Here is a 22707-nt window from a genome sequence, read left to right as displayed (position 1 = left end):
TTGCAGCAGTTATATACTTACTGGGGTACGGATGGCAGGTTGTTATAGTCATTTCTGTCCCCAGGCAGACTTAATCTGGCACAGCGGAGCATACAGCCATCCTCATTCACTCTCCTCCATTCAAGCTGATAGTTATGGTCTGTTTATGGATACAGCTGGCCATTCTGAACTGTGTGTAGACTTTGCACAGTTCCCCAGCTGGCCATATCTTATCTATCTTCTCCTGCTCTCTGCGGTAGGTTACCAACGGCATCATATCACTGCTATTTTGGTGCTTATAAAGTCACCATCAGTGTCAATCCATCAACCCTAGGGCCAGTCCCTGTGGTGCAGTTTGAAAATCTGCCAGGCAGAGCAATGCTGCATGTATGGGGCTTTCGGGCTTTCATAACCCATTTCATCTGGCAAATGTAATATTGGCACATTTATCTTAAAAATGTGGATGTGGAAAATGAAGTGTGGTTATTAATACAATTCCGTTCACCCTGATTATTGATAAATAAGACGTGAAAAATAGATGAGAAAAGTTGTGTGTCATAAGTAAGCAGTGCTCCTGATATTTATGATACGCATAAATATCAGAAATGATTACGATCAATGAATCAACTGAACAGTTAAGTCAATATCATGTATTCTGTGCAGCGGTGAAGATCTGTAACCGCAGCAGGTTCTTTGTCATTCCAATGCTGCCACCGCATGGTGGATTAAAGGGATGCACAGTTGGGACTCGGGAGTCACACCTCGGGGGACTCCCGGGTTCCTGTGCTCGTCTTACATCTCCATTGCTCATAGCAATCCTTCTCTCCATTGCTAATGTCATCAATGAGTCAAGCAAGCGCAATAGTTATGATCTTTATTGACTGTTCAGATACATGTTTCCTACTGCAAAGCCATGAATAAATGAGAAAACTGAAACTGTTCAATAATGTCAGAGGTGAACTTCAGGGCAAGGAGATGTAAAGGGGCATCACTACATGCACAGTGATGTGGAGTAATCTGGCATGTAATATAGACCAGTTTGGCCATTTTCTCTACACAAGACAAATTTGTGTATTTCAGGTTACCAGAACAAACTAAGTTTGACTGAAATAAAGTGCAGAATATTTGTTTAACGATCCAAATCTGAATCTGAAATCCAGGAGAAGGCATAAAATCAGGAAAGAGTGAGTTGTTTAACACTCACCAGGTCCTGTTTGTTGTTGGGACTCAGCCCAAAGTCACCTTTCTCTGGCCAAGCGGCACAGAAATATAGCTTTTATATCCAATTGATGTCGCAAGAATACCCGTTCAATTCAGGAGATTTAATCAACAGAACCTTCACGCATTTATAACTTTTTACTTGGTTTCATGTACAACTCTGGAGTCAAGATTTCTTCTTTGTACACACTTGTGTATTATAACAGGATCTCTAACAATCTTTCAGCTGTGTCCGGTAAAAAGGGCAAATGTCTGATGGTTTGGTTAGACAATCAGCATTTTTCCTCGGCCTCATCGAAAAAACATCACGAGATTTAGGTGGCAGGAGAAATTCTGAAGGATTTGGAAAAAAGAGGAGCGCACTGCAGTGAGAATACGACCACACTGACACTAAGCTGTGATGTGAATCTGCAGCGGTGAAGCTACAGATGTTCAAAAAAAAACATTCCACAGAAAGTGCTTTAGATACTTTGTCTAATGTGTTCTTATCGGACTATTTAATGGGGGACACATCACATTTATCTTATTAACATAAATAGAATATTACTTCATTGCAAAGGTTGGTAATTCAGAAATAGTAAAAGCAACAGGCTGCTCAGCTTTTTATTTACATGAATCCCAGTTAGTATATCTTTGACTGTTGCAGCCACAGGACATGTTGTAAATCATCTAATCTTCTTCTGTAAAGGATGGTCCAATGTTTCCTATGTTAAAGGCGATGATAAAGGAAGCACTGAAGTTCCTTAGCATCTATTGTATTTGATCAGTTCCTATCATTGCTGCTTAATTCTTTTTATCCGGATCATTTAAAAAAAAAAAAAAAAATAGATAAATAAATAAAAACAAAGCAAAAAAAAAAGTCTGTTAAAGGTCAGCTGTTGATGACTGAAGCTCAGTTTAGTTGCTTTTTACGTTTTCAGAGGTGCTTTGTCGGCAGTTGTAGTGAACTAGCAACACCCAGAAAAACACATCGAGCAAAAGAACAACAACAACGAAAGAAAACAGAAAAAAATCTAATAAAAATGACACTCAAAAGTCTTACCATGCTAATGCTACAGTGTGAAGCTAAAGCTGTACAAGTAGTTCAGCTTCTGAAGAGCTCCGTCATGAAAGCAGACCTAAATTTGTACTTTTTTAAAGCACCATGAACAGCCAGGGCCACCATAAATGTGCTCCCTGAATTTTCTTAGAATTCCATCTCTTACCATTGTAATTTAACCAAATGTAGATAGACTTCACACAAAGTTAACATTAAAATGATTGGAATTGTAGTCTGCTAAGACACAACGAAACAACATCCTAAACCTGCAGGCTAACAGAGGCTCAACAAAGCACAGAGTGGACAAGCGTATCAAGGAACCAGATTGATAATTCAGATCCTATCGGGACAGACTGGCGGTTTGAAACAGGAGATACTTGTGAAAACAGTAGTATAATTCCATTCTTAAGGCACCAACGGACACTTATGGCTTTCTATGTTTGTCTTGGATTAACACAAGAGAAGTTAGCATTTGGTACGCGACATTTTTTTTTTTTTTTAGAGTTTTTTACATTTCTGTGAAGTCAAACTATAAAACGATTGACATAAACAATAAATTATGACTCGTGCTACAATATATCACTATAGATTTCTATCGTGTGCTTTGCTTTGTGCTTACAGCTCATCTGCTGACAACATACAGTGTCATGAGTTCAGTTCAGCGTCCTCCAGTGTTGCAGCACGAAAGAAAGTCCTCTTTATAAAGACAAGAAACATTTAGAGAAATATTCAGTTCACAATGACAGTCAAGCACCTGTAAAAGTCCCATACAGAGCAATAATGGAAACACCTAACCGGAAAGAAGAAGACTAAGGCCTTAAAATGTATACCTGATGATCATGTAGGCATTCAGGTCATCTCAGGTTCCAGACCTCTACTTGGCCTTTATGCTTTTCCAAACATTCAACAGTATAAGTTAATCTCTCCATCATAATTCAAATATTATTCACCCCCTTAAGATGTTTCCAAATCCCACCCCTCTTCTTTGCTACTAACACCCAAAGTCCTGTTTTGCTTTTACTTCCCAGCACTGGTTTTCTGTTTGGTGTTGTGTTTCTGTGCAATGCCGTAGGGAACGTGGGCAGCGATGGTGCCCATCTCTGCTGCTCCCTCCACGTGAAACATCTGATCGTCAAAGTAGATGTGCGGCCTGATCTTCTCCAGCATGGGGCCCTTTGGTGCGCCCGCGAGGAACAACGCCTCGTCGATCTCCAAACCCCAGGCCCTGAGCGTTTTCAGCGCTCGAATCCCGGAGCTCGCGGCGCTTCGAGCTGTGACCAAGTAGGTTCGGATGGGACATTCCAGGCGTTGTCCTTTAGCGTAAAACTTTTTCTGGAGCTTCCCCAGTGCCTCCAAGAAGCCCTTCAGGGGACCCTGCAGAGAAGAAGAGCCGACGTGATTGTGTGTTTTCTGGTTAAATGTTTTCTTCTCTGTATCTAATGCCTTGGTTATCAGCCGCTGTTCCCTTGTCATGCCACAGCTTGATGTGCATGCAGCGCAAACACACCCTGATTGCACAGCAGCACAATGTGATGTGTGAACAGCGAAAGCCTTTAATTGCTGCCTGTCTGTCAGAAAGGCACACCAACTGTGAGCTGGAATCTCAATGCCAATTAAAGTAATCTATCATATCATTTTATTTTGCATAATATATTCATAGATTAATGTGTTTGTGAAATTGAATTTAATGGATGGCAAACTGTGTAATCGTTTCCATGTGATGTGGGCTGCTTTAAAAAAGGCAATGAAAGGTTACAAAGCTAATCACTTTTCTTAGCTTACGAAAGGTTTGTCCCTGTTTTACAAATAACAGAAGACCAAACCCAGCATGAGGTATTTCCTGCAATGGCAAGCAGTAAAAATGTTCTGTAATATTGAATTATACAAACATGATCCAGCAGCGTGTCCTCATTTTCCCTCTCATGTTCGAAGAATTTGTCCAGCCCATGGGCCTTGAATATGCGTTCAGACTCATCAGAGAAGAGGACGGCGTCACCGTCGAATGCCACCCTCAGCTGGGACTCTGACACCTCCGTCTTCTTCTCTGGCATGAACATGGTGGCTGCTGCGATGCCTGGACACAGACAGAGGTGTGAAATGGTCTTCACTGGCCCTTAGTTAAAGACAGTTAACGGAAACTCTACTTCATTCATCATACAACATCATCCTCAACAGGTGAAGCCCGGGTCTCCCTGTCCTTAACCCACTCCTACAGTTGCTCCTGGGGGAACCCCAGCTGTCCTTATGCCAACATGGAGACATAATCCCTCCAATCAGCTCTGGGTGGACTCTGAGGCATCCACCCTGCTGTCCATGCCCAACAAACCTCTACGGGGAAGCATCAATGTCTGGCTCCTTTTAATATGGAGGCTCTGCCAGGGCCTCTACCTAGAGCCTATCCCAGATTTCTAATACGTCAGAGAGTAAAACCAGCCAACCTGCTGAGAAATCTTATTTCAGCTGCTTGTGTCCTTTATCTTTTAGTTATTAACAAAAGTTTATTTCCATAGATGAGGGTATAGACGACGTAAGATATAGGGACATAGACCTACTGGTAAATCACGAGCCTTGCCTTGTGGCTTAAGTCCTTATTTTTTTTATCATTACCATACTACACAGGCGATTGGATTACTTCAGACAAGGCGCTTAATCTTGGGTTGATATCATGCTCCTTTTTCACATCCCTCGTTAACAATACTCAGAGGTACTTGAACTGCTCCTGAGACGGACTCTCACCCTTCTCTCGAAGGGTCCATCTGTTTCCTGTAGAGAACCGTGGCCGAAGATTAAGAGTAGCTGATTCGCATTCCAGCTTCGTCACTCTCAGCTGCTCTCAGCTGCAAACTGCTTAAGGTTGCCCTGAAGGCTGTCCTGTCATGTTGCCAGAAGGACAATATCATTTGCAAAGAGCAGAGACGAGAGGTCCCCATCCTGAATATGACGTAGTTTACACCTTATGGAGGAGCTTGGCTCCAGAGCCAACACTGGGAAGCTACAGGGGAGCTTACTAACACCTGAAACCTGACAGGCATCACAACAAACCTCTGTTCTGAACATTACAATTCACATTTTCCATATCAATGAACCAATGAACTCACCAGTAACAAATTAACTGGTGTAAAAATGCATTTTACACATCTCTTTGATTCATTTGACCAGTTTATCCTTTGGAGCTTCATGTCAAGTCAAGTGAACGGAAATTTAGTTGAGAACAGGAGACAAAGAGCTTTCACCTCCACCTCAAATGTTTCATTTTCTGTATCAAGGAAGGTTTTGAACTGACATTTTGCAGCTAAAGTGATTAAAAAAAACAAAAGAGCCAAAAGATTTTTAGGTTTGCATTTAGCTGCTTTCGAACTAATCAAAACCTTTTTCTTTTTTTTTGACACTTTAGGATTGATTTTATTGATCAGCTTAATCATTGAAATAAAATTGGCAACGGCTTTGGTAACTAAATGCAAGTCATTTATCTAACGTAAATGTCAAAAATATGGAACAGTTTTCGCTTCTTAAATGCAACTGGTTGGTGGTTTCTTAGCAATATCACTGAATATCTTTGTCTTGTTTTTTTTTGTTGCATTTTTTTTATCAAGGTCTTTTTATTGAAGATTTTCACAATATACATAATACAAACAGTATACTGTATCTAGTCTAATGCCCAGTATCCACCCATCTTACCTGCCAGACCCACCAGAGACACGCAAACGAAAAAACAAAAAAGACCACATAAAAGACAACAACAAAACAACCAAAACAAAAACAAACAAAAGATTGAGAAGGTTATATAGCCTACCTATAATCTGCCTTAAATCTGTTCTTAACTTGAAAATAAAATCTAACAGATGTGGGGGGATATAAGGGGAAACAATTGGAGTGTGAGGTTATAAAGTTCCGCAATTGTAGATATCTATAAAAATGAGGCCTGGGGATACCAAATTTGTTTACCAGTTGCTCAAAAGATGCAAAATTATTGTCTACATAGAGGTCCTGCAATGATAGGATCCCACTCTTAAGCCAAAGGCTCCATCTAGTATTGAAGGGGTAAACATGTGGTTTTTAACTACTGGAACAGAGAGGGAGAGATTCCGGAGTAATCAAAACCTTTAAAGTAAAATGTTGAGGAAACTTTGTGTGTGTGTGAGGTGGTGCTTCCCACAGAGTCCCTGCACTGGCAACATCACTCTTGTTGGTCACATGAAGGATGCCCCTGAAGTTACCTTGAGAGGAATGGGGCCACGGCGCGATCAATCAGCGCTCCAGCTTATTTACCTTCGGTACAAACAGAGGCACATTGTGGGTTTGTCGGTTTCTGGGTCTTTCTGCCAGAAACCTTGTCTGCACAGTCTGCTCTGTGTCACTAAAAACTTTTTTTCTGTTGAGACTGCTGTAATAATGAAGCATGAAAGGTACTGCACTGACCAGATGGAAACCTTCAGAAGCATCTTTCACATCAGATCCACAATTTTTTGCCTCATCATACTCTGTTACACATAGACAGAGACTGGCTGGTGTCTTAAAATATTGACCGGACCGCAGTCAGACTAATGAGATGTTGTTATTTGCAGAGCATGTCAGTGTCTGCATGGGAATGAACGAAATTATCCGAAACACCTAAAACATTCAAAGGGACCTCAGTGGGAGCCTGGAAAGTAGTGAAGACGTTTCAGATAATTAACCCAGTTTTGTAAAGGTTTATTTTAGTGCGATTGCATGGCTAATAGATTGACTAAATAAAATTTAGATTATAATCTCTTTATCGTTGTGATTGTGTAGCTTCATTTTTCGTTTTAGTTTTGTTTTCGTCCCTTTTTCTCGATTACTCTGGTTTGTATTCCGGTCCCATTTAATGCGTTAAGATCCTTTTTCCCACCAGCTCTTGGTTTGCTGATTGCTTCACCTGCATCTTGTTTGTCATTATCTGTCTCAGTATAGACCACTGAGAAAACACATGCCATTTTGACTGTTTCAAGCCATGCTCACTCATTGTTCTTTGGCTCACCTGCCTGCATCCTGCCTTTTTGGCTCCCGCTTTCCCCAGCTTAAAAAATATAGCCTTTTTAAAAAAAAAATAAAAAAAATGGCTGCAGTGTTAATGTATCACTGTAATGAACAGCAGCCGTCAAGGCAGCATCTATACTGCCATGCTAAGTGACAAAACAATGGTGTTGTATGTATCAGTGTATTCTTTCGTACAAAAAACGAAGTTTTTTACGCTGGTGCCTGGACTGTAAGACAATACAAAAAGAAAAACATGTATGCCTTCTCCTGCTCACTAACCAGTATTCATAAAGAATAAAGAATGTGTGGTGTGAGCTCATTCATCAGAGCATACAGAAAAAGAGGCCACTTAATTTTTTAACTTAAAGGGACAGTTCGCCTCTTTTGACATGAAGCTGTGTGACATCCCATATCAGCAACATCATTTATGAACATTTTCTTTCCCCTGCTGCGTCCTGTGAGCAGAGTTCCAGCCTCGTTTTGGCGTTGATGAAGGTAGTCCGGCTTGTATCACTCCATGATTGCCACCTGCTGATAGCCGCGCCTGTTACGGTGTTTGCTGCTCGGTCTGCACTTCGGTGTGCACAGCAGGCAGTGATACGAAGGGAGAGAAAATAGCGCCAAGCGATTGTGAGGTCTGACTTTTTCTGTATGGACGATTTTGTGATGCAAATGTATTACTCTTTTGAACGCATATTGTTTTGAGAAGCAAAACCCTTTATTTTTTAAGCCCCAGCCAACTAGCCGGACTACCTTCATCAACGCCAAAACGAGGCTGGAACTCGGCTCACAGGACGCAATAAGGGGTAAGAAAATATTCATAAGTAATATTGCTAATATGGGATGTCATACAGCTTCATGTCAAAAGAGGCGAACTATCCCTTTAAAACAAAACAGGCACTATTCCAGATTTCCTGAGTATGAAAGTGATTTTTTCCTTTTCTTTCCTTTTGTTTCACATTGTTCATTTTTGATGACACACTCTTATCAACAGACGTGGTTGCTATAAATAAGTGTAGCTGTGCGTGAATCTTTAAAAAGAAAGGGAATGTAGATCCTTTTGATTTCTATCACAAGCTTGTCTCACAGGCTGTTTAAGAAAACAGCAAACTTACCATCGTCCATCTGTACTTCTTCCTCTCCCTCCTGATCATCTGCAAGCAAGACTGTATCCTCTACACTATAGCGTCTACAGGTTATCCATTCATCCGCTGCAGCTGTGTGGAGCCCTGACATGATGCGAGAGCCGAGGCCCGTGCTGGCTGCGGGTTTGTAATCTCAACATTTCTGTTTGACATATATAATTTACCGAGTTTACTCAACTCACCGCTTGTTACTTTAATTCAGCACTTTTTGACAACGGATGGAGATCAAATAAAACCAAATCAAGCGGTTTCACAGAGCAGATGTTTTATATTCGGCAAAGCTGGACTTTACTGTTGCCTTTATTATCGTTTCTTTGTAGTTGTGGTGCAAGCTCCACTCAGTTTCACTCATCTGACCCCATGTGTGGAGCAGCGTGTGCTCACCTTCAGCCAGCGCCTCCCTGACCTTCTCAGCGTCAGCAGATAGGTAGAGGTTGGTTTGCCAGGCCTTCAGGTAGCCAATAGGACTGCTTCCCCCCGTCATACAAAACCTCTCAATGAACAAGTCTGAGAAGAACAACAAATAGCAACAAGATTTTCAATTTCAGTGCATTACGTGTGTTAAATGTCAACATTTAGTACATAATTGCTTGTTTATTTGCATATTACCCTATAAATATAACTAATATGATGACATACATTGACTAAAATAATCCATATTTGCACTGAGCTCTGAGGCTATTATTGAGCCGATGATAAATCATTTCAGGGGTCATGGAAGGTGAAAGTGGACGGGAGATGTGTGAAAGAACAGACCGAGAGGACAGGTGGATGGGGTCCAAAGAGGGAATCAACTAAGTAGAAGAGCAGGAGGGCGGCAGTGGCACTAAAAGGTGGAGGGAATTAACACGGGTGGGAAAGTGTCTGTTTGCATTTTTTAATTTGCCTCTGAGCCAAAAAGCACACAGGAGAGTCACTATGTACAGAGCGAGAGGACACAGATATTAGGTAATAAGATCTATGATTACAGAGCTGAAGATCAAATCTGTGTCCTCAGGTGGAATGAGCTGATATTTCTCATGGAGCATAAGGAAAAAGGATGGGGGGAAAGCTGTAAAGGTCACAGAAGTAAAGTGGTCAACTATTGTTAGGATTACGTAAGCATTTATGTACAGGTGAAGGTTTTAAAATGTAAATTGTTGGTGCAACCCTATAATAAATCGTATTATACAGAAGAAGGTTAGTGTGGGGGGTGTATGTGGTAAACAGATTACTTTAATTGGGAAGGTTGCAGCATTTCTAGCGACGACTTCAAACCCACTAAGACCTGAGGAACCCTCTTCACATAGGAATCCGGTTTTTGAATGAACATTCAAAGAGCACCGCTGCCATTTAGCATCAGGCTTTGGTAAAGTTTAAGAACTCGCAAGAGCTTGCAGATGTCATAAGACATCATTTCATTCACAATATTACATAATAAATAAACATGTCATTGGTTTAAAGTGGCACAGTTTACTACTTCAGTAAATTGTATCTATAATAACAGCATGACTTCGTGGGAGACGAGTCCTGGTCTTCCACCATCGGAAAAACTTTGCTGAATCGTGAAACACAAAATATGACAAATAAGACCCAAGACTGTTGAGCAGCTATATCAGACAAGAACGGGACAATATTCCCCAAAGGTCCAGCAACTGGTCCTTAGTGTTGTTCAAAGAGGAGGAGATGCCACATGATGGTAAACATAGACCTGTCCTGACTTCTTTCTTACACGTTGCGTGTTCAAGATGAGCTAATATTACTGACAATTGTGTTGATTTCATTTTTGCATTCTAGGCATCCACAAGCACAAAAAGAGAGAAAAAAGGTGAAATATTTTAGGGATAATAATGAGTTTATAATGAGAACAGACAGCAGGTGAAAAACAGTATCCTCAAAAGAGAATTTGAGGAGTAGAACTTTTGGACAAGTATAGTCAACAAACGTGAGAGAAAATCATTCAAATGTTTCGCAAAGAAAGATTGGAAGGGATTTGCATATTTCTCCCTCTGCAGTGCAAAATATCATTAAACCATTTCAGGGATGCAGAGGAGTCTCAGCTCAGTGGAAGAGTGGATGCTTAAGTAGGACAGCACTCAGGCAGCACTGCATCAACAATCTTCGTTCATCATTAGCTTTTATATCCACATGGGAAAGGGATTACTGGGGAAAACCTTTGTCAGGCACTACAATGCAGAGTTATATTCACAAATGTGCAAAATAGGAAGCCTTATGTTAACCTTTTCCAGAGGAGGCATTGACTTCTGTGGACTTGGAGCCATCTGGGATGGACCATCTCACAGTGGAAAAGTATGCTATGGTCAGATCAATGATTATTCAATATCATTTTCAGAGGAAATGAACGCCACATGCTCCAGACCAAAGACCAAAAGGAGCATCCAGACTGCTACTAGCAACAAGTCCAACAGCCAGCCTCTGTGATGATATGGGGTTGTATCAATGCACCTGGCAAAGCTTATTTCCACTTCTTTGATGCCAGCATTAAAGCAGAAAGCTCATTTAAATTTTATAGCAACATATAATGCATGCAAGAAGACTTTTTTTCCAACAAAACAATGCAAGGCCCTATTCTGGACACATTATAAAGGCATGACTGAGAAAGAAGAGGTCACTGCCTGCAGTCCTGACCCGTCTGGAATAGAGAATGCGTGGAGAACGTCTAAAGGAAAAATAAGAAAAGCCCTGCACCGTTTTTCCCAGTATGGGATAAAACAACACCCAAAACTTTTTATCTGAGGTGCCTTCAATGCCAGAGCATCTTTGTTGTGAAGTATTGTGAGATGTAATGGCAACATCACAAAATGTTGACATCCCAACTTTTGTTTTTTTCCCCCTCATATTCCATACTGTCACAACTTCACACCTTTGTCTGATGTCACCAGAGTTGTTTTCTCTCTTCTGACATACCTCCCCCTTTTCTTTAAATTGTTTTTTGGGACTTTTTTACACCTTTATCGGATAGGACAGTTGAAGATAGACAGGAAACGGGGGGCAGAGAGAGGGGGCATGACATGCAGCAAAGGCTGCCTGATGTGGGACTCGAACTGAGGAATGTTGCCTTTGTACATGAGGCACCTGCACAACCCACTACGCCACCAACCACCCCAAAGCTCCCTCTTTTCATTGGGTGGAAGCATAAATGTGAGTTTGTCAGTCTTTTAGTGGACTACTTGACAAGTCTGTCATGTGGCAGAGGTAAAAAAGATAAGGTTTAAACATCGAACAGCACGTGGAAAGGACTGACTCATTACATACTTGACTGTATAGTGAGAAAATAGACAATTAGAGTGTTCTGCCAGCTAGCTCTACCTTACATATATGTATGTAAGGTACTTATGTACTTATGTACCTTACAAACAGAAAAGTGACAACACATCGAAGGCTCAACAATCCCTCTCTCAACAAGCAGTCAAACAGGGATTCAGACACTCAATTTGAAAACAATACCAACCACGTAGGTGGCAGCTGGTGGTCCAGATAAAACTGTGTAGCTTTTAGATAATTCACACTTAAGGAAAACATCTGTGAAAGCATCATCATACAAATGTCTGCTCTGCTCTTTTAGTTTTCAAACAGACATGGAAAAGCTTATTTGGACTTTTGACCAGTCATGACAGCATGGTTGGTGCTGGCATCAGCGTTTGAGTTTGTTCAAGGCATAATTATTCCTTGTTATAACTGTACATGACAATTGTGTCTGCTGAACACTGATATTCAGTAAAGATTTGCACAAATAAGACAGGAGGATGGTCACAATTGCAGGCTGTGGAGAACAGAACATACAGGCTTACTGAAAAGCAGGCTGGCGTAGAAAACTGGATAAATGGGTGCTAGATGGCAGCAGAACAACTTGAATAGCAAAAACGATACAATGGTCTAATGAAACACAAGAGCAAGACTCAATGCACTTGCCTATTAACAGAAAGTTATAAAAAACCAGCTTATGTATTCCATGAAGCTTTTTAACACATGTACAAACAAAGACAAAAAGACACAGAATGACTCATAAACAGGCTTCAGGCAAAGAGGGACGGAATCCAAAAGAAACAGCGGCATTGTTGCTTCAAGCATCTCAACTACTCAAAAGAATTAACTGTCCTCTGACGATTTCCTAAATGGTTTATTTAGCTTTGTAGTCCATCCCTGGTGACTTTAGCCCCCTCCCAATACACAGAACAGTCTTTTAAAACCTGTAAAGCCTCCTCTGCGTCTCAGATGGGTGCTGGAGCGTGGGAGTCATTTGAGGAAAAAATGTCCCTACAAGTGATGTTTTTGCTTTGTTTTTTTTGTCATGCATCAGTGAATGTTTTCATATCATCTATCTCAGTTTGATTTATTTGCTTTCTCAGAAGATCTGAAACATGCTAGTGGCGAAGCAGGAAATCAGCAGGGCTGCAAAGACACTGCCTCTTCAGCAAAGAATGAGCTTCTTTGTTGTGCTGGGCAGCTTTTTATTATATATTTTTATATATTATATACATATTAGCTGAACACGTACGGCTTCGTGTGAAGGCATAGCCTATATGAGACTACTGTCTGTATTAGTAGAGAACGATTGTGCCGTCACATGAAGGCTCACTTTACTGCACACGGAGCACATTCCCAGGCCTCCCTGTCATCATGACACCTGGTAGGTTCATAAAGTTGCTTCTACAGCCTGACGTTTAAAACCATGTGCAAACTCGATAGCAGTTTGAGTCATCTGAATGGAAGGAAAGTAACTTCATACTTGATCCTGCCTAACCAGAAGTAGATATTGTAAGTTGGTTATCTATGAACATCTCTCTGTGAGAGAGCACTTGTGCTGACCAAGACCAGAGGGCGGGAACACATTACACCAGTTTTAAAATCGCTGCATTGGCTCCCCGTGCATTTCAGGATTGATTTTAAGGTTCTTTTAGTTGTTTATAAATGTCTTAATGGTCTTGGGCCTTCTTATCTATCTGATCTGCTTTTAAATTATGAGCCCTCGCGGACCCTGAGGTCCTCTGGTACCGGCCTTTTAGTTGTTCCTAAAGTTCGAACAAAAACTTATGGTGAGACGTCGTTCCACTATATGGACCTCATCTGTGGAACAGCCTGCCAGAGAACCCCAGGGCTGCAGAGAATGTTGATGTTTTTAAAAAGAGGCTCAAGACCTACCTTTTTAGTTTAGCTTACAGCTGAATTTTATTTCATTTATTTATTTATTATTTTATATATATATATATATATTATTTTATTTGTTTATTTATTTTTTATTTTTGTTTGTTTGTTTGTTTTGTTTTAGTTTACTTTTATCTATTCATCCATTATTTAAAATATCTATTTATTTATTATTATTATTATTATTATTATTATTATTATTATTATTATTATTATTATTATTATTATTATTATTATTATGATTTATTTTTATTTTTTTATTATATACTTATTATACACTTATTTATCCAGTGTTTTTCCTCATGGGGATCTTCCACACCGGGGACTATGCCCACTCGGTCTGTGGGGTCATTACTGTGGGGATCGCCCTGGTTCGGGGGGGCTGGGGGATCCTGCCCTGCAGCCCTGGCTGTGGTGTGGATGCCAACCTGCCCTGATCTGGGCGGTTCCCCGTGGTGGCGGCCTCTGTGGTCATTGGTGGGCCGGCTCCCGGTGTGGACAGATCCCCAAGATACCGTTTCCTCACGCGTCAAGCCAGATTTTAATGTTGATTGTTGTTGATATTGATGTTGCTCATGTTGGGGGGTGGTGGGGGGGTAGTATGTGTGCAGTGTGGTTGTTGTGTGTGAGTTTATGCATGAATTGATTTGAAATGTGATTTTATTATGTAAAGCACTTTGTGCTGCTTTTTTAGTATGAAAGGTGCTATATAAATAAAGTTTGATTTGATTTGATTTGATTTTTTGGGTCCCGTATTCAGTCTGTGCTTAAGACAGCAAATATTTATGTCCCAAACATGTTTTTTGGTCGGGGCAACTCACTGAAGGGATGATGTTCACCAAGCTTTTTATCACTTTGATTAGAGATGCCATGTTTGTTTTATTTCTGCAGAACGTTCAGAGGTCAGGAGACAGTTTGAATGCGCTGGGCCCCTCATGCAGAGAGCCACCAGAGAGATCTAACATGAAAGCATCTAAAGGGCCATGGTGGCTTTTCTCAGACTTGTTTTTCTTGTAAGCGTCATGGGTTATTCTTCCATCCCGCGGGACATAATGTTGTTGTCACCCGAGCCTGAAGGTCTGAGGATCTGAAAACATTTGAGGAGTTGCACAGGAAGTGGTTTGTGAGGAGAATGTCATCGCAGGGTCTGAGATTTTCCCTGAGAAGGATCCTGTCAGCTGTTCATACACACTATTGTTTGACTCCTAGCTAAGCTTGCGTCAGCTTCATTCGGCACACCTTGGACTTCCTCAGTACCCAGGAGCCACAGTATGTCCGTGTCTTATTGTGCTGTGGACATTCTTGTCTTAAAGATATGTGCGGGAACTAAAATCCCAAAGTATGGATGCATCAATGCACACAAAGAGATAATAATCACCCAATCATTGTTTTCTAAAGAAGAGAAAAAAATACTGGCAATGTTCAAAGTTCCTTTACAAAGATAATATCAAGTTTTAGCCCTCTTCATATGAGCAACAGATCTTTTTTTATGAGAAGAGAGAAGCAGTCCTTTGTGTTGTGGCCGAGGATTTCTGCTTTGAATCTGTATATCACCAATGAAAGTCTTAAAGAGGTGAGGTCAGAAGGGTTGTATGTTCCACGTACAGATTCAAGGTAAACACAAGAAACTTGTGCTAAAGGAAAAAAAAATGGACCAGACTCAGTGAATAATTCCCTATAATCCCTATAATATAGACCAGTGAGCAGTGCTGACCAACATGTCATTGGGGTCATCAGGTGGGAACCTCCTTTCATCCGTGTTTCGTCTAATTGGGCCGACAACACCTCCAGGAGGCTAGACAATGACCACTGGCGTCCCAGAGTCACTCCCCTAATGCCAGCCAACACTGCTCCTAACACCACAACAACCATCTTTTACAGCCACAAGCTACCCCAGCCTCTCACCAACTGCACACCAGTCACAGCGGGGTGGGGATGCAAACCCTGGTTTGGGTAAGGGGTAATGAAAATATAGAGGGTGCCAGAGGTGGAGGCAGGACAAAACACACTAGCAGATTTAGCAGACAAACTCACCAGTGGATGAACCAGTCGTACTTGCTGGATGCAGCTTTGTGCAGTGAGGAACCGATGAAATGAAAGGCGAGCGAGCTACAGGAGAAACTACCATAAGCTAGGTTGAAGCTACTTGGTGTGTTTTGCTCTTGTTGCGAAGATGGCAAACATGACATGTTCTGTTTAAGAAATCAGATTCCATAAGCTGTCGTGTCTTACCAAAACACGTTAAACTAAGACAAGGTTTTACGACTAAACTAATTATAAAGGCTGATGGTGTTTCAACCAGTTATTCAGGAGACACTACCAGTACAAGCAGGCGTGTCTGTCAAATGGCGACATTTATTTTGTGTTAAACATGTTTTTCTCATTTGCAACTCTGCACCCAAGTGGGCGTTCTCGCCACTAACCCACAGCATGTCTTCCCAAAACCTGCAGTAGTGAGTTTCTTCCTGCTGGGAGAGATTCAGGAGGATCTCACTTCTCCCCAGCAAGGAGAGGCTCACTGCTGTGCCTGCTCAGGAGGATCACCACATGCACTTGGGGCCACTTTCTCCAAAGTGGTCATAGCATAGCATAGGCAGAGTCATAAAAGAGGACAGGTAGTGTCAGCGGCTGGTTGGCAGACATGTGGGCAGAGCCAGACTTGCATTTTCATGTCATTGTCATACCCAAACCAATGGGGTATGAGACTTTTTTTTGTGTGGCAAAAACCACACAAAATCAGATTTTAGGGGATCAATAAACCACTGGAGTGGGACTCCAAGTCAGAAAGGGATGGTAAACTGGATTTTTGTTTAAAACAGCAGTGCACCTTCGATAGCCTGAAATCAGACAGATTTGTCAACTCATTACAATCAGTTCTCAGCTTAATCAATGTAGTCTGTGGAGTGGAGAAGGTCCTGAATGGCTTCAAAGCAAAAGAATTTCAGGCAAAAGGGAATTTTTAAAGTAAAAAGTACTGGGTTGGATTAGAGAAAAAGTCCATCAGCTGAGCCAGGACTTTGTTCTCTCTCAGCTTTGCTCTGTTGTTCTCTGTCAGCGACGATGGCAACACTCCTTCCCATTTCTATCTCGTCATGATGCTGAAAGAGTCTCATTTGAAAACTCTACCACCTGTTAACTCCCTTCATCCATGACGACCAGTGACCTGCCTCTGTGGCGGTCTTATGATATCCACTTCCTTTTTTTACATCACTGCTCATCTTGAAGATCCACTGGAGTCCAATCGCCAGACAAAACACTGTCTAAAATTGATCCTCTCTTTTTCTTTCATATGCGCTCTCCTTAATGGGCTCCTGACTTTACTTTAGTTTTCCTACACTTGTCAAACTCACCTCATTCTTATCCTGACTTCTCTGATGTCCGAGTTGTCTCCCCCAAAGTCCCAGCTACCTGTTAACCGTTGTCATCCAGCACCACCAGCTCTGAGACCCCGATGAGTGTCTGTATTATCTCCTTCCTTTGTTCACGACACAGTTCCATCAGAGTCTAACTGCCAAAATGTTTTAGTTCAATCTTTTTGTGCACAAATTCATTTTGCTCCATTATTTCTATTGACTCCACTTGTTGGAATGCAATGAGGCTAAATTCGAACATGTTGAATTTTTTTGTGTTAACATCCACGTAAAAACAGGAGAAAATTTCATGTCACAGGACACTAATCAATCATCATCGTTCCACTGACAAACTTTTTGCACGATCCAAACATTTAACAGGATGTACTGTATTTTGTTCTAATTTCACATGCATTGTAAAATGAGCAACCTTGAGAAACTAGTAAGACCTCCCATTATCAAAGCCAGAATCAACGCAAGTGTCCCTCATTTGGGCCAATCTGAATACAAAAGCTTTGCTGAATCTATTCAATGCAGAAATGGTTCTTCTTTTTGTTTAATTCATTGTGATTGAAGTGAATTATTACAGTGGAGACGTCTTTGGTAGATTCGTAAAGGCAGCAAATTAGTGAACCTGCCAACAACTTGCTGACGTCACCTTTACAGTCAAGAATCTCTCTCTGCCAGAATCAGAAACCTGAGGGGAAAAACAAAAGCCTCACACACTGAGGTGTTTGTATGTTTCATCTGATATCTCAGCTGGTAAATGTCAAAAGAAAAGCCCTTCAGCTCTGGCTTTTAAGAACCACTTTTATACATTTTTAGCTGTCAGACCTTTTTGTGTCGTAACGCTGAGGAAAACATTGCCTTTTAATGTTAATCATGACTGCATCAGTAATGTTGGTCAGTTCAGATGAGACAGGATAAGTGTTCAATTTAGAAACATTTTGCATTTAGCGGGAACAATAATGTTTTTTTTCCTTTTTCCCCCCATTTAACAATGACCTATCAATGACTTCCGTTTCCTTAACCTATCCACAAATAGGACTGGATATAGATAGATATAGATATATACTTTGGATAGAAGATATCCAAACTCACCCCAGCTTGGAACAAATGGAACAAACTCTTCTGAAAAATGTTAAAACCAAGCAAATTAGATGATTTTCCCATTAGCTGTGGAACTAAATGAGGTCCTCAATTAAACAAGCAATTAAAACTGGAATTCTGGCTGCTGCGTTGCGTCTTGAAACACTTCAACGAAAGGTCACCGAAGTTATCAAATGCAGAATAAAGTGGCAGCGAGATTTTTGTGAGACTTACTGTGATGGTTGATGGTGTTGATGAGGCGGATTCCTACGTGCGCATGGTTGTACGTCACCAAGACGATGTCGAACAGTTCTTCACTTTGTGGGTAGAGGTCCCGCAGGCGAGTGTTGACCGTCTCCAGAGCCTGTCAGGATGCAGCAACAGTCAGCTAACAAGCTCAAGACATCCAAAAGACAAAAAGCGTACGTTTGTGTGACTTCAACCTTAACAAAGGCGAAAGCAGGTCCAGGCTCGAAGGGTTCGGTCTCGTGCTCGATTTGGTATCTCAGATATTCCTCCACACCTTTCTGCTCATACACATTCTGTTCCTTCTCCGTCCGAAACAAAACCCGCGAAGAAACAGCAATGGTCACCGCGTTCTCTGGCTTTGGCTGCAGAAAGAAAAAAAAGAGACAAGGTAGACAATAGAGTGATGAACAGACAAAAGGAAGGATGAGTCAGGAGTAGTTACCCAGTGAAATGATGACTCATGGCAAGAAATGTTACAGGTGTCAGAGGAATGGATGACCTTTTGTTTTTCAACCAGGGAAAGTTGAATCATAGCAATAAAAACTTCAAAATCTGTGTTTGTGTTTCTGTGCGCTGCTGACTTTTTAACAGGAGACTTCAGAGGCGTTGTGGTTCAAGCTTTATGTGAATACAGTTCAGAACTCCTGACATCGGAGATCACAGTGCGTGTGCTAAATGCTTGGTGTCGTACTTATGTGTTGAAAATGTCATTGCATCATCCAAAGCATAGAGCAGGAATGGGAATTTATCAGTAAAAAAGCATCATCTCTACAAACATGTCGAGGAAAAAATTTAGAATCTTTTGCTTTGAACTGAAGATGAAAATGGTTCATTCCTTAGTTAAGGGAATAATGATGGAATTTCCCAATTAAAAAAGCAACACTGCACTCAGTTTGCTCTCAAAAGTAAAAGTAGTGAAATGTTCCCAGATAAACTGGCTACAGCACAAGCCCAAAGCATGATCGATCCACTCTTTAGCTAACAGGGTGACAAGTTCATCTCATGAGTGAAGCCCTACAGGAAACTCTAAAAAATCCAACCCAAACTTCAGTTTGACAGCTGTGGGGCGATTTGTTGAAGTGTGTCAGGCATGGCTGACCTCCCGTAATGTAAATAGCTTCTTTGCCCAGGTTAACCTAAAGCAAAAGCTAACTAATACATTTTCCTTACTGTTAATGTGTGTATTTTTAACCTCTGTGGACGCAGGAAGTTTTTCCACAATCACAGTCAATCTGAATTTTCGAATGATTTTCAAGCAATTCGGTGTGTCACCAATCTCAGACATGCCTTGTGAAAGTATCCCCTTTGACATTTGGTCGATTTTGTTGCCGTATAACCTGGAATGAAAATATTTTCCTTTGGGTCTGTGCCTACCACTTTGAAGGTGCAAAATCTTTTAATTCCAAAAACTAAAAACTGCTTTCATTTCTTCAAGCTGGAATGGTTCCGCTAGTGTACATCGATCTTAACGTCGTACCATCGAAAAACGTCCCCAAACATGATGATCCCACTACCATGCTTCACTGTGGGGTTGGTGTTTTTGATGAATAAGTATGTACATGCTGCATTTTGCTTTCAATTTTTTGGAATATATATATATATATATATCAGATTTTTTTTCCCTTTAATTCTTTTTCGCTAATTTGTGTGGAAGCCAAGAAAAAAGTTTCTGATATCATTGATTGATCAGTTGATTATTTCTTTATCTTGAGATAACGAGGCTTGTTTTGTCATGATAATGGTTGAATTTGTGCTGCAGCATAGAATATTTAGTTTAATAGAATATTTAATAGTTTCAGCCGAGGAAAGTTCGTTTTCACATCATTATGAAGAGTGGGATAGGTGGTCAACCTCTGACGTTCCCTAAACACTAAAGTGCAGCAAACAAAATTACACATGCACACTTTGACGTAAGGTTACAGATCTTCCCTAATTGACGCGACAGAAATGCTCCCCATAATGCTCCTGTGATCTCAAGAAACGGAACCTTGTTTCTGCATGATAACAGGTTACTGTATATGTCACGATCATGAGAAAACAAAAGGCCCATTTCTTGAATAAACGGGCTTTGTTACCTCAAAATAAAAGAATAATCAACTTGTAATCACGAGACTTTCATTAAATAATTGCTGGAAAGGTTGCTCGAGCCTTCGATTTACTTGTAGATCCATTACATTAACGTCCAGAAAAGTTCAAATCACAGGTTGTGATGCAACAAAATAGCAAAAATGCCAGTGGGATGAATACTTACAGAAGGCGCTGTAGTTGTGATAAAGAGTAGTTTTATTTTGGTCACTTTTTACACTTTTCTGTAACGTTTGACAGAAGATTTCAGGAAAACAGAGAGGATGAAAGCAGGCAAGGAGTAGCGGCACGCAGTGACTGTAGTGCTTTCTAGTGATTAGAGGACATCACGAGGGATTCGTGGCAACCTCTGGGTTACAGCCTGTTATATAAGTGAAAACTGCACTCACATGCTTTGTTTGTCATGAAAACAGAGGGGAGACACCATGCCGAGGCGTGCGCTGAGCATTTTATGGATGTTGTAAAGATGTGGAACACTCAGAAGGGACACGTCACATAACCGCAGCAGCAGAGATTCGATCCCTTTGATTTCTTTTTTTCTGATTGTTTGCACAGAACTGTGATTTAGTTTTTTTTTTTTTAAATGAAAAGGAATGTTACACATTTTTGAGAATTAGTTGCTATTAAAAGTTGCTTTAAAAGATGATGGCAGTTTTTTTTTTTAAGTATATCAGTATTTATTAGGTATATTAGCACCATGACATCAGGCACCTGTATTTGTGTTGTCAAATTTCACAGTAGAGATGTGAATGGGTACTATTTTCTCTATTCCTGCTTACAATAAATAAATAGTTGCCAAGTGGAAACGCATTGTCACATCCCTGTCAGGACAGTGACCACTTTGGAGCTGTGTGCGTATAATGTCAATCCAGCACTAGGCCACGATTTCAGTTGGGAAGTGTTTGGTGGCTTGTTGGCCTCATATTACCTCATGTGTATGTTTACACTTGTGTTTGGAGGGTGAGGGCAACATTCCGACCAGGGCAGGTGGCATTAGTGCCCACAGCGGGCAACTGTTGATGCAGAGCACAACACTGCTTGTGAAGCAGTTGCTCGTGTAGTGAGAGAGGCAATCTACGTGTTTGTGTTCCAGCCATAAAGGCTGTACGCTTTTAAATAGGCCACGGGCTGCAAAGGGCACTGAGGCATTGTTCCTGTATTTAGTCATGTTCCATTGCAACACTGCTGCCCGCTGACATGTTACCTACTTACCTGCTAACACACACGCTGGGCCTTGTCGGGATCAATCCTGGCAATCCTAACTTCGATTTGAAAAATGTAACAATTTTCCCTGTTAGCAAAAATCTATATTTTCTGTGCACGTGTACCATATAACACAACACGAGTGTCATCCTGTCAGTCCGTCTGACCCATTCAAAGTTTTGTTTAAAATCTTTTTGCAAAATAAATTTGGCAATGAAGAAAAATAGAACATTTTAATTCTCATTTAGCAATCTGGCAACAAAAGCGCTTTATTCAATTGCGTTTGCGTCTGTGAGCAAAGGCGAATCTTTCTGGGCTTCCGATGATAACCAGACCAGAATCACTCAGTAGAGTTTCTCCTCAATAGTGTTCTTTGCAACCATGATTCTTTAGAACAAGGAGCATAAACCAAAGATTACTCTCTCAGAGATTCAATTTCTGACATAAATCCCTCAGAGAGACGTAGATTTCTTCTTTCCTGGCCCGCAAATAATGTAGAATCAACAGATTGTTTTGTGTTTATGTGATTTATCCAAAATGAATGATTGCTTTTGTTTACTTTCTTTTACTAGCAGTCGATCCCCACAGTATTAAGCATTGATGAACAGCTTTAAGGTGCTCCTCATTATTCTCATTTTCAGGACGTGTCTTTTCTTTGCAGACGCTGAGAGATTCCCGCTGAGTGTTGGTGGTTGGGGCCCTTCTGGTGTGCTCGCAGGTTGTCTTGCACCTCCCGGTTTGGGTTGCACAACTGTGGGTGCGCTGCGGGGTGATCTCAGATGTCTCCTACCTTTATTTACCCGCCTCCCCAGCCTCAACTGTATTTTTAGCAGTTTGTTTTGACTTGTTTTTAAAAGGAGTATTTGGATTAAGTGTATTTATGGATGGAACAAGTCTCCTGTATTAAGTATAACTAACCTGAGTGACTTTTGGGGGGTTTTAATTGCAATAATTTCTAAAATCATATTTAACTACGGAATATTTCTCTGGGTAAAACCCCCAGTGTGGTGTTGTTGGTCTTTTAACTCACCTGGCCCACCTCACTGGAGTAGTTGCCACAAAAATATGAGACATTAGTGGTTTAAAACTGGTCAAACCAAGAAGAGTTTTTTTACTTACTGTAATTGCGGAGTTATTAAAGCTATTAAACAGTACTTCTTGGGTTCTCGGTGGTGGTTTTATAGAGCAGGTCTAAAGTTCCTTGGTG

General features: G+C 40.9%; 1 protein-coding gene across 1 annotated transcript in view; it reads right to left on the bottom strand.

Annotated features, from left to right (window-relative positions):
• Nucleotides 1–1833: 1833 nt before the first annotated feature.
• nt5c1aa (5'-nucleotidase, cytosolic IAa) overlaps nucleotides 1834–22707 on the bottom strand; it is a 29927-nt gene continuing 9053 nt past the window's right edge. Inside the window, exons 3-7 of the mRNA XM_075449973.1 lie at nucleotides 18407–18574; nucleotides 18198–18327; nucleotides 8764–8886; nucleotides 4126–4310; nucleotides 1834–3610 (exon numbers count right to left, since the gene is read on the bottom strand). Of these exons, the coding sequence (XP_075306088.1) occupies nucleotides 3254–3610; nucleotides 4126–4310; nucleotides 8764–8886; nucleotides 18198–18327; nucleotides 18407–18574 (963 nt within the window). The 3' untranslated portion in view covers nucleotides 1834–3253. The remainder of the gene's footprint in view (nucleotides 3611–4125; nucleotides 4311–8763; nucleotides 8887–18197; nucleotides 18328–18406; nucleotides 18575–22707) is intronic.

Source organism: Odontesthes bonariensis, chromosome 18 (genome assembly GCF_027942865.1).
Source record: "Odontesthes bonariensis isolate fOdoBon6 chromosome 18, fOdoBon6.hap1, whole genome shotgun sequence".
Lineage (NCBI taxonomy): Eukaryota > Metazoa > Chordata > Actinopteri > Atheriniformes > Atherinopsidae > Odontesthes > Odontesthes bonariensis.
Note: the sequence above shows the minus strand (reverse complement) of the source record. Positions and strands in the feature narration are given on the sequence as shown.